Source organism: Solanum verrucosum, unplaced genomic scaffold, assembly GCF_900185275.1.
Source record: "Solanum verrucosum unplaced genomic scaffold, falcon-dt-bn FXZP01000183.1, whole genome shotgun sequence".
NCBI lineage: Eukaryota > Viridiplantae > Streptophyta > Magnoliopsida > Solanales > Solanaceae > Solanum > Solanum verrucosum.
The window spans coordinates 3,286,394-3,298,688 of NW_026020430.1; the positions used below are offsets into that span (position 1 = coordinate 3,286,394).

The 12,295-nt window shown below is 34.6% G+C and overlaps 2 protein-coding genes and 1 long non-coding RNA gene across 3 annotated transcripts; all 3 read right to left on the reverse strand.

The window, feature by feature from the left end:
* Positions 1–191: 191 nt before the first annotated feature.
* LOC125808002 (expansin-A6-like) lies at positions 192–1,879 on the reverse strand. The gene is made up of 3 exons (XM_049487765.1): positions 1,632–1,879; positions 964–1,282; positions 192–507 (listed from the first exon to the last, which is right to left on the reverse strand). Exons 1-3 carry the CDS (start codon positions 1,783–1,785, stop codon positions 198–200), a joined length of 783 nt encoding a protein of 260 aa, XP_049343722.1. The 5' UTR covers positions 1,786–1,879; the 3' UTR covers positions 192–197.
* Positions 1,880–7,910: 6,031 nt separating this feature from the next.
* Positions 7,911–8,346, reverse strand: LOC125808004 (uncharacterized). The gene is made up of 2 exons (XR_007441674.1): positions 8,270–8,346; positions 7,911–8,171 (listed from the first exon to the last, which is right to left on the reverse strand). It is a non-coding gene; the product is annotated as an uncharacterized LOC125808004 (long non-coding RNA).
* Positions 8,347–8,909: 563 nt separating this feature from the next.
* LOC125807758 (DCD domain-containing protein NRP-like) lies at positions 8,910–11,920 on the reverse strand. The gene is made up of 4 exons (XM_049487496.1): positions 11,249–11,920; positions 9,659–9,775; positions 9,029–9,538; positions 8,910–8,918 (listed from the first exon to the last, which is right to left on the reverse strand). The coding sequence occupies exons 1-4, from the start codon at positions 11,918–11,920 to the stop codon at positions 8,910–8,912; spliced, it is 1,308 nt and encodes a 435-aa protein (XP_049343453.1).
* Positions 11,921–12,295: the final 375 nt, after the last annotated feature.

Here is a 12,295-nt window from a genome sequence, read left to right on the forward strand (position 1 = left end):
CACCCCCAACAAAAAAAGGTCCAAAAATAAAAAAAGAACCCCATTACCAAAAGACTTTACTTTTCCATAATCCCAATTCCAGAAAAAGCATTTTCTTTTTCTAATTACTTTCACAATCCCCCAAAATACCCATTAACCACCATAGTCAAACAGACATATAAAAAGAAATTAGTACTACTTTTTTTCACTTTCACTAATTAAACTCTGAAATTCTTCCCAATAAAAGTTTGACCAAATTGCCAATGTGCAGGTGCTATATTCCATGAAGTGGAGCTCCTTCTATCACCAGCTCTAACCCTAAATGAAAGTGACTGACCAAACAAAACTGAATTTGTTTGCCAATTTTGCCCCCAGTTCCTGCTCATACTTATCCAATTAGTTTTTGAACCTTTAATACTAAGACTCACGATATCCCCTGCACCTGCGACGTTGGTTACCAAAACCAAGTTGAAGTAACGGAAACCGTTAATTGTAAACCTTATTCCACCTTGCTTCCTGCATGGCACCCTGCGTAAATAAATAGAAAAACTCAGGTCAATTTAGTCATCCAAATGTTACTGTAAAAATAATGGACTGGAGATAATACTAGGAGACTGTGCTTCACTATCTAGGGGTTGCTGTTTGACATTCTTATTGAGCTTTTCACTATACTAGTTATCGAGAGGATTCACGCATAAAATACGGGCAAGCCGAACGTAATAATATAAAGGTATTACTATTATTTATCGATCCATTAAAATAATTATATTCACTAATTTTATAGCCCAATGGTGACAGCTGTGTACTTGGTACAATAACAGTAATAAATAGGGTAAAAGAAGAAAAGCATGCGAGTTGTACATTTTGACAGGTTATTATTTTTTCTACCCCAATGAATGACAAAAGCAATAAAGAAAAGAACAACTAGAAAACAAACCGAAATGGGCACACAAAAAACAGACAGAGAAAGATAAGGAATCTTACCGGCGGTAAACGACGGGGACAATTCCGGCGCGGTACTCGGCGATGTGGAGGAACATAGGCATGGCGAGGTCGAAATGAGGGCGAGGAGGGTTACACCAACCCCCGTTGTCGTTTGGGAGAGCAAAGTTGGGAGGGCAGAAGTTAGTAGCTGTAATGAAGATGGAAGGACTTCCGGGATGGCACCATTGTGGGTAGTTGTCACATTTGATCTCAAAACACGCTCCACAACTCAGTCCATTGTTGAATAGCGCTGTGCTAAGTGCTCCATTGTTCACTCCGTATCCCTGACTGTATAGGTTACCATACCCACATGCTCCACCTGTAAATCCATCACAAATCTCAAAATTAGTCTAAATTTTAGTAACATTACACTTCTAGATCTACAAATTGACTTGCATTTCTCTGAAAATAAAACCAAAATGCTAGAGAAGAAGAACAAAATAGAGTAGAAATGGGGCATTTCATGTACATACACAAAAAAACGCTGCAAATGAGGAAATACCCATAGATTTACAAATTGACTAACATTTCTTTGAACATTGAACGAAAAATCTAGAGAAAACAGCCAAAAACAGAGTAGAAATGAAGCATTTCAAGTACATTATGTGCAGAAAAAAGGGTAGTTGGTGAGTTGAAAGTAGAAGATTATAGAGGAAACGGTGACATACCCATAGTACCAGAAGCGTCGCTTCCGCCATAGAAAGTAGCATGAGCACTCTGCCATGCTCCGGCAGTAAAAACACCAGGGATTCTAGCTTCAGCTGTTAGTAAAATTAGTGAAAAAAGTGAAGCAACACAGCAGGCCACATTCAAAAACCCCATTTCTACTAAAACAAAAAGAAGATAAAAACAGAAGGAAAAAGAAAAACTGGAAAAATGTATGAAGATGAGGAGGAAGTAGTGGAGGGAAAGAGGACTACTTATGGAGGGAGCAAGGAAAGTGAATCAGTGGCAGTTGATGTAATTATAGTAGCATTACATATCCCTTTTTGGAAATGGCAATGTTTAGCAGTAAACGATAATTTAACTTTTCTTCTGTTTGTTTGTGTGTCACCCTCCAATAGCGAGTTACTTTTTGGTATTTTTCATTTTAATTGATTTATTATACATTTGTAAAAAAAAATACTTTAAATAGTAAAAGCTAAAATTACTTTTACTTTTTACGTGAAACTCTGTCGCATTTACTTCCTTTCAATTTTTACAGTATGGTCCATTAAAACACTTTTTTGTCTAATCAGAGTCTTTTCACATGAAATAAATTGATTAAGAAAAAAGTGGTATCTATTTTAGAGTAATTTTTTTGAAACGGATAAAATATTTATTATTTATTTTAGTTATATTCAAATTTAATCATTCATAATTACTTTTACTGGCATGTTGTAAAAGCAAAGGGGAACCAGGTGGATGAGCCCATAATTAACGGGCCTAATGCGAAGACCATTGTGGGCTTTGAGAGGGCCCATTAGAGAAAGGCATTTCTCGAGCCGCACGCGCGACGGACAACTAGCACTCTACCAGGGCACTTTGGTAAAAGGTGAAAACAAAGGAACAGGGCTCTAAGGTTTAGCCTTCTATTGGGGACCAAATTATTATTTTTGACTTTTCCCTCCACAAGATATACAATGTTCTCTATCTACTCTTTTTCAATTTTAATACTCTCCTCGTTTTAATTTGTTCGTTACTAACAAGGATTGTGGTAAGAATGATAATTATTCCTTCATTCTTAACCTAGAGGTTTCGGATTCAAGCCTCTTTGGGAACAAAATCGCATATGTTAGGGAGCACTTTTTCGACGCGAATTCAAATTTAGTCGGACTCCAATGTAGATATCAAACACTAGGTGGGAAACTAATAAACAAAAATAATTGTTTACCTGGTTAATCTTGCATACATTCTATTCTTTTCGGATCATATTTTGTGGGACCATACTGAGTATGTTATTATTGTTTTGACTTTGTATGAAGTTTATAAAATTAAAGCATATTTTTTTGAATGTGATCTTACATTAAAAATATGTTGGTTTTAGACACATCATATTAAAAAATTAAAATTAAAACAATCATAAAGAAAAGTATAAGTATTTTAAAACAGAGTAAAAAGAAGAACTAGGTAGTAATATTTTTAGGAAGGAGAAAGGTTAGGATTGAAGAAGTTTCATGGACAATTTACATGGAAATCTAATGATTGTGTCTCTCCAAACTATAGGCTATACTCCTTCATGCTTTCAAGTTATTATTAGACGCATTCATGATCTAATTTTGATGAATTTATTTTTTAGAAGTTGTAATACAAAAATATATTGTATTAAAAAAAAGTGCAATTTCAAAACCCCAGTTAGTTTAATATTAGCACTACATGCAATGTAAAACCATAATTATGACTCATTAATCAAATGAGCTTTTAGTATTTTTTGAAAAGAAAGTTCATAGTGGGACAACTTATTTTTTAAGAGGCAACAATTCGAATTGCAAATGCATGAGCTCAAATCTAATTATACCAATGATTAGGTCTTTTTAAATATTCCCTCTAGCAAAATTGATAAAAATAAAATATTCAACAGGGAGGAGACAATCACGGGAATTTCCTTTCTCCTTATATATGTAAGGTAGAGCATGCAATATTCATTTTTTGTCTTATAAAAAATGGAACTAAAAATATGAAAAATTGGGTGTAGAGAGTTAGGGGCAGAAGGAAAGAACATCCGAGATAAAAGCACTCTGATGAATCGACATTGATATAGAAAGATGAAAACTTGAAGAGCGAATAAAATTAGATACCTCAAAAATCCTAAGCGTAAACAAAAAAATACTTGTAATGAAGACTTTTTTAAAGTACCACAAGAGTCTATCATGAATTCATCCAATTAATTAATACATACAAATGGAAAAGTTAGAGAAACTTTAAAAGAGTGAAATATGTAATTTGAGATTAAGTTAGTTGAACTACTCAATACATAAATCCTAATATAGCTTGTACTCATTCCACTATACACACAATTTCTTTTACTTTTAAAATAATGAAAAATTACATAAATATACGACTTAAAATATCATAATCTCTAAAGCTTTCTATCATTTAAAAAAATTACAAAAATATCCTCTTTGATACATCCACATTCCCTCTCGATCAGATACATCCCTCTCTTCTCAGATATATCTATATCCCCTCTCGTATACATCCCTCCCATTAAGTAATGCATCGGACAACCGAGAAATATATATGAGAGCAATGAAAAATTCGAGATTTTTATAATTAGGAAAACTTCCCGAATATGATGTAATTTCTATTCTTTATACTAGAAATAATTTGTTCCTTGAAGTTCAATCTCAAATGCACTTTAATTTAGTCATCTTCAAGTAAAGAATTTAGAGAAGGAAAAGGAAATTTGAGCAGCCGACAGTAGGGACAAACTTTGATTTCTCCATGCCTTTGAAAAATAGAGATGCTTTATTCTGGTCATTTTTAATCTTTTTTTTTCTTACAAGATTATTGCTTTTGATTTTTGAAGTACAAATATTTAAATTTTGGGGGATTCAATTCCTAAAAAAAAAGTGTTAATTGAGGTAATTAAGATGTAACTTCATGTTTGGAACGACGTATCTTTCGGTAGATAATTAATTAATTAATCTAAAAACTAGTTCACCTCAAATAATTTGTTTTTTGTTGTGTTGTTCAACTTTAGTATTTGGAATTTTGTTAACGTCTTTTAATTAAACTTATTGTCAACGGCCACATATTGTGTTAGGTGTTGGGTATTGTTACTTTCATTTGTACTGCTTCTACTAAAATGGCATCTTCTACAGTGTTACTGATTGATACTCTACTAAAAAAAAAGATAATTAAAGCATCATGTTATGTTGAATTAAAATGAAATGCATTTTTATTTTTAGAGATAAAAGTTTTTAATTTATATATGTGTATTTATTAAATTCCTTTTGTCATGGGGTAGATATATTTGACTCGTAGAATGAACATGCTATCAAAGTAAAACATTACTATACCTAACATTCAACTTTTTACCCAACTCCTCTCTATCTAATTCCTAGTGTGTCTACATACATATATAGATCTTGGAATAACAATTACTCTGATAAGACAATAATTATACTTCCTTCGTTTCAATTTGTTCAAAAAGATTAACAAAGTATTTTTTTTTAAATTTTGTGGTTTTTAACTAAAAAAGTGTTGAATGTATTAAAATGTCATTTAATCTTATGGTCTTAAACATGTTTTGTGGAAAGTTAGAATTAAGGAATTGCCAAGAAAAAAAGATGCATTCCTTTTAAACTGACTAAATTAAAAGGTTAACTAAGACAACCAAATTAAAACAGATACAATATATATTTCTACTAGTGTACATGCATCAATCATAATGCATGCAAGGGCGAATTCAGGAAGGGAAAAGGGATGTCACGTGACACTGCTTCATCGATTTTTTTTTTCTAAATAGGTAAATATGGTTATGAAACAAAAGCAAACATAGGCGGTTATATAATAAAAGTGACACCGTTTGAACAATAGATGCGTGTAGCTTAATTGGTTTTGTGCTGAAATTCCGTAGGCTAGGTTGCGTGTCCTACATCGCCTCATTTTTAATGTTTTTTTTCCTTTACCTTCTTTGTTTAGTAATTATTTGGTATTTTGTTTGTATAAACAAAAAATTAGTATAATATTATCAAGGAGATTAATTTGAATACATTTCATAAAAAAAAACTCATCGAAAAAAATTATAATGTGTTTTTTATTTTATTTTTTTAGAAAAAAATATAATAATATACATGAATTGTGTTTTATTTGTGTTTTTTTTTTAATAAAAAATATGATTTATATTAGTTTATTTATTTTCTCATTTTATAAGATGACACCGCTTATGAAAAATCTTGAGTACGCCACTGAATGCATGGACAAATTGTAGTAATTATTAAACAGCATATTTCTTGTCATTTGAGTACAATGTTTTTGGATTCAACTGCATGATAAATTAAACCACAATTGCCAGTATTAGGTGTAGCCTACCAATAAAAAGCTATTTTGGAATTTGGAAATGTATATCCAAGTTTCATAAATGCTATACCAGTCCTTCCCACTGATATGCGCTTGCCAGTTACTAAAAGTGTTGACTGAGAGTTGTAACTAAAATGCCCCACAACTCAACGGAGCTCGTAGCATTTAACAAAAAAATTCAATTTTTGCACGTTAGTTACCATTATTATTAAGTTGTGAACTAATTCTTGTTATAGAAATTTGTTTGTACTTACATTATAAATGATATAAATGTGTAAATATTTTAAGCATATGATGGAATGGTGACGTTTTGATGACACTATAATGCAAAATTATGAGTCGAAAAAAGTAAAAGAGTTGTTTTTTTTAAAGTGTTCTTCCTAATCACAGTTTGGAGTTGTTTTTTGGGACCAATTCAATACGTGGAGAATTCCCTTTCACAGTTTTGGTACTTAACAGCCCCCTCCAACTTAAAGAAACAAAAATAGAAAATATTCATATGCACCAGATATTTATATCAAATCAAGCAATATAATTTGAGGAGTAAGTTTATTTTCTTGAAAAACTATCAAAGCCCCAAAGTAAAAATCTGGATCCATACTTTATAGAGTGTTAATATGGGAATGCCTAATTGTAGAAAGGTTCCAACATTGGGGTTGTTTGGTCATGAAAATGTTTCATTGGGACCATGTAAGTTTTCGTAAATAGGCAGAAATGGCTAACCCATGTACTAACTCCACCACGTTTACCGTTTGTTTATTTTCTCTTTTGTCTTTTAGGACCATTTCATTGAATGCATTTTCGTCCTGAGAGTTGAGGCATGCCAACATCATCAACCTAAGGCTACTCATAACCAATCCAGGACCAAACTACCACAACTACCATCTTAAGTAACCTGCAAGTCATGAAGAGTACTTTTTTGGCCCCTCCAGTAATACTCTACTACCAAGGAGGTCTTCAGGAATATTATAATCAATAAATTCATCATAAATACATGCAATTATTAGACTGACATAATGGTAATTTACTCTCTTGAGATAGGAACTGTTCTTTCATGGATAATCAAATCAAGTTATTTGTCTCTGGTTGTTTTCTCAAGTAAGGCGTAAGACTGTACCAACAAATTAATAGATGTTACTGTACAATTTGAGAAACAAACTACCTCTTAATTAACAATTTACAATAATTTTTTAACTGCATGGGTAGCTAGAGTGATAAGGGTTTTTGTTACTCCTATCTTGTTAAGATTGCAGACTGATGAACTGAGGCCTAGACCTCGTTTGTTTAGTCATTAGTCTCTGTATTGTGAGTCCTAGACCACAATTTTTATAGCAGTGCCTTAACTGTCTATTATCACCATGTCAAAGGAAGACTAGCCAAAAGTATAAGATACTACTGAAAGATCTGATCAGCAAATGAAGCCTCATCTGTGAAATATCCTCAAGCATCTTCTGGCAAACATGTCAATTAAAATAGAACAATGATCTCTCATTTGGTGAGACAGTTGAGTTCATCTACCTTCAGTTTGCTAAGAGTTGAGTTCATCTACCTTTTCCAGAAGTTTCAGAACTAGGATCAATCTTCCACAAATGGTGTATACTGAATTTTCAAACAAACAAAAAAATTACCATTAGGTCCACTCTAAGCTCAGCTTGACTCACGATCATGTAATTAAGGATCCAACTTGTAAATTCCATGGGTTTATAGAACAAGCTGCAAAATCCTGCATCAGAAATCAACACAAAAGTTAAGAAGATGACAAGGCTGAGTAGTTTAGGTTATTAAATCCTTTGAGACTTGAAATACACAAAATTCTGTTTAATTAGGACGGTCACTATAACGACATCTACCTACAAGCTTAATCAATCTCATCCGATAAAGAACAGAACCAACATATCTGCTCAATGAAGTGGATTGTATCAAATCGATCTACCTACTGCTCTACTCTAATGGATATTGATATCAGTTATAAGTAAGACGATAATAAGTTGTAAGAACAACATAAAAACCAGTCAAAAATTCATTATTGGTTAATGCAGTCTGAAAGTTAGAGATTTTTCCATGGTGCGATCTGAAAGTAAAAGTTGGTGACAGCCATAAAGATCAAGATGAAACCTGTCTGAACAGATGTCTACTCTGCAAAAGTGATAGCAACAGAACTTTTGGAAAACTAAGGGCTACCATCTAATGAAATTTAGCTCAAACTACATCGTAAACTATCAGTATTGTGGAAACACATAAAGATTGAATCACTAAATAGTCAAACTTTCAAGCTGAATTTTAGTGGGAAGAGTTACCATACCTTTGACGGAACCTAATATCGGTACACGGGTTGATGATAATGGAACGCGGGCAGAGAGTTTGGAGATGAATGGTACTCAGGAGGCATGCCTCTGGTAGAACTGTACCCACTTAATAGGCTACCAAGACGGTATTCAGGTCGTAAGCCTGGTGGAGGATTATACGTGGGATGTGGCGAATACAGATGATCTTGGGAGTATACGGGTTGATGATAATGGAACGCGGGCAGAGAGTTTGGAGACGAATGGTACTCAGGAGGTATGCCTCTGGTAGAACTGTACTCACTTAATAGGCTACCAAGACGGTATTCAGGTCGTAAGCCTGGTGGAGGATTATACATGGGATGTGGCGAGTACACAGGATCTTGGGAGTATACGGGTTGATGATAATGGAACGCGGGCAGAGAGTTTGGAGATGAATGGTACTCAGGAGGCATGCCTCTGGTAGAACTATACTCAGTTAATAGGCTCCTGAGACGGTATTCAGGTCGTAAGCCTGGAGGAGGATTATAAGTGGGATGTGGCGAGTACACAGGATCTTGGGAGTATACGGGTTGATGATAATGGAACGCGGGCAGAGAGTTTGGAGATGAATGGTACTCAGGAGGCATGCCACTGGTAGAACTATACTCAGTTAATAGGCTACCGAGACTGTATTCAGGTCGTAAGCCTGGTGGAGGATTATACGTGGGATGTGGCGGGTACACAGGATCTTGGGAGGACAAATTCTTTGAGTATAAAGCATAGGGATGATGGTTTACAACATCCTGGAGTCCTGCTTCCACATTTACTAGCTGATATTCGCGATGCTCTACTAATCCATCCTGTCTGGGATAATCATAATGCTCTGCTAAAGCCTCTCCTCTGTAAATATCAGGATTTAGCAGTTTGTCCCGCCTATAAGAATCATGAGGATCCACCAGTCGTCCCTCTCTGGAAGTATCACGATTATGTGTCATTGTGTCACATCCATAAACACCGTTTTCCAAAGTTCTGTTATGTGATTGACCAGCAGGAAGTGGTAGTGAATTTTGAGGCCAAGCTAATGGCAGCAATGGAGTTGTAACTACATCCCTTTCCAGAAGATGTGGATGTGAGTGGTACCTAGGCACTTCCATCCATTTAATTTGTCGAACATGTTCAGGCTGTCTACTTTTATCCATGCGCCGCCCCTTAGTTAAACTCGTCTTGTCCATAGTACTGGTCTCTGATTTGAGTTGTATACCCGACGCTTTGCTAGCAGAAATGAAAAGCTTACACAAATTGTTCACCTATTGATTTGCAACAAATACACACAAAATGTTGTCATGATCCACCAGGAAACTTAAATATCATCACCATCCAAACAAATCTAAGGATTTCCAATAAATGCAAATACAATGTCCAGATACCTGTTCAGAGGTCAATTTGCAATCAAACTTCGTCTTCGTGTAATAGCTTGTTTTAATCACTTCCCTAAATTTCTCCTCTGCTAATGGTAAGCAATCATCAACAATGGAAAAACGAACCTGAAATCATCAAACATATAGTTAAGACAAAGAGGGCATTCAAACAATCATATCCATGAACTGCACTAAACATAAGCACCAATACAATTCTAGAACCTAAAACCACCACCTGCCCTTATTCGACAAAGTATTCCACTCCAAAGAAACCGAATGAAGGATAACTCCGTAAATCCCATCCATCGTACTCCTAGTCTCCCCACCTTTCACCCCAATATCAAAATACACACACAAAATATAATAAAAAAGAAGCCCCTAAGAGTCACTCATATGCTAAAAACTTATGTACATGCTTCATCCTAAAAGTTTGAAGTCTACTCCTTTTTTGTCTTCTTGTTCATACTGTTTGCATACAACAGGTGGCCCTTTTTGATACCTTCGCTATAGATTTACAATTTTTACCTATCAAGAAAATAAAAGCATCCATCTCTAATTTGAAGTCATAGTGCTAAACTGGAAGCAAATTATACTTGCTTTGACTATTAATTGCACCGATTCTAGTGACATAAATAGCTATTATGACTTGAACAACAAACTCAGAAAGATATTTAGGATACAAGAATCAAAATTGCTCCTCATCAATTAACCTGTCTCTTCTGAGCCATAATACAGTTAAATTAAATTGCATGTTGTTTTGGTCTCCTCATATGTTCTATGATATAAAATGCAGGCACCACAACCAAATTTAATCTTCCCCCCTTCTTCAAATAAAATGGAAGAAGTTCAGCATTTCTGACCAATCAAATTCAGCTTATCATCTTTCCTCCGTTGGCTTTGTGCCTAACTGCCTATGTCATAACTTCTTTTTTTCTGTATAGAAAAAGAATCTAAGGTCCATACAAATAGCTACTAACCACTAACAAACCATCGCAGATATGAGCATCAAACATTGAAAACCATTCAAGACATTCCCTCGTTAAGTGTTTACAAAGCATACATAGAAGCTGAAATTTACCTCCTCTCACTGTTTTCGCCAAGGAAATTAACAGATATTATAAGTCACAGCCTACTGAAAGAAAATACAGTACCTCAACAAAAATTGACTGTAATTTTATCTTCATGACTGATTTTGTAAAGTAACAATGTCAACAAATGTGTAGAATTAATTTACTGTGCGAAATCCCTTCTCAAGAACTCTCAACTTCCTTCAATTACTCCTCTTCCCATCAGTCAGTAAAACAATCATTAGTCCAAGGAGGAGAACACCAGAGATAATAGATAAGGAAGGGGGGATTTTGCACAGAATTGGAACAGGTGGAAAAACACAGTAGCTAAATGTTACCCTTGTCGATAATGTATTTGAGGTCTTATAAATCATCCTCTACAGATCCCAGAGATGTTGTTAGCTCATTTCAATTATTGGTCAAAACCAACTTTGCTTTTGCATTTTATGACTAGCAACGTTCTTCAAAGCAAACAAATCATAAAGCAGTAAAAAGGTGAAGTTCAAAGGGACTCAAAGCACAACTAACATACCTGGGATGGGAATTGAGACTTAAATGCCTTGGGTTCAATGCTAAAACCGCCATTTTCTGCAGCTTTGTAGATCCCATACATCAATTTCAAATCAACGTCATATAGAAAGAGTTTCATCCCTTCATAAACTTTTTCAACCATCTCTCTCTTGTTTGCTGGGAGTCCCACAACCTTGTACCCATAGCAGTCCTTCTTTGTCTCAGAATTGCACATGAATATCATACCCATGCTATCAACCTGCTCAGGAATGTCTCTGCCTTCACTAGACAATTTCTCAGGGATCATCTTAGCTTCATCTCCAGGGGTAACCTTCTTAGAGCTTTCATCATCACATGTGGAGACCAAATTTCCCATTTCTGTTTCCTTAGAATCCTGATTATTGTCACCTTTGGACGCCAAGTTTCCACAGTACTCATTAACCTTGCCTTCAGAGGCTACTTTCTTCAGAACCTGCTTAATTTCACCCTTCCCTTCAGGGTTTTCATTTACCTTTCTCTTCCGTGTATTCCCTTTCATAGATTTTTTGGTCGTTTGATTTGTAATTGCTTCCAATTTTTCTATATTCTTGTCTTCGTCATTTCCTTCATATTCATCTTTACCCAGTGAGTCTCTTTTGTTATCTTTGTCTATACCAGCAGTATCTTCATTGTTACCCATAACATCTTCTTCCATTATATCTCATTCGTTATCTCTATCTACATAGTTAGCCAACATATAGTTTCAGAGACAATTTTAGTTGCTTCTAGTTTATTTGTCATCTCATTCATTATCAGAAAAGCAGTGTCATATATCGTCATCCGAAACTAATTTATCAGAGATCAAACAACTGTGAATTATCAAAATGATAGCTATATCTTTCCATTACTAATACATACACACACACAAACATCCAGTAAAAAATAGTGTCACGAACTAAAAGAGAAGATACGCAAAATATCCATAATTAGAACTTCATCAAGCAAAAAACGAAATGTAGGAGCAGAAATTATTAGCTTAGCAAAGGCGATTCATCAATGCAACTGTAGAAACCCTAACCTCAATTTCAAA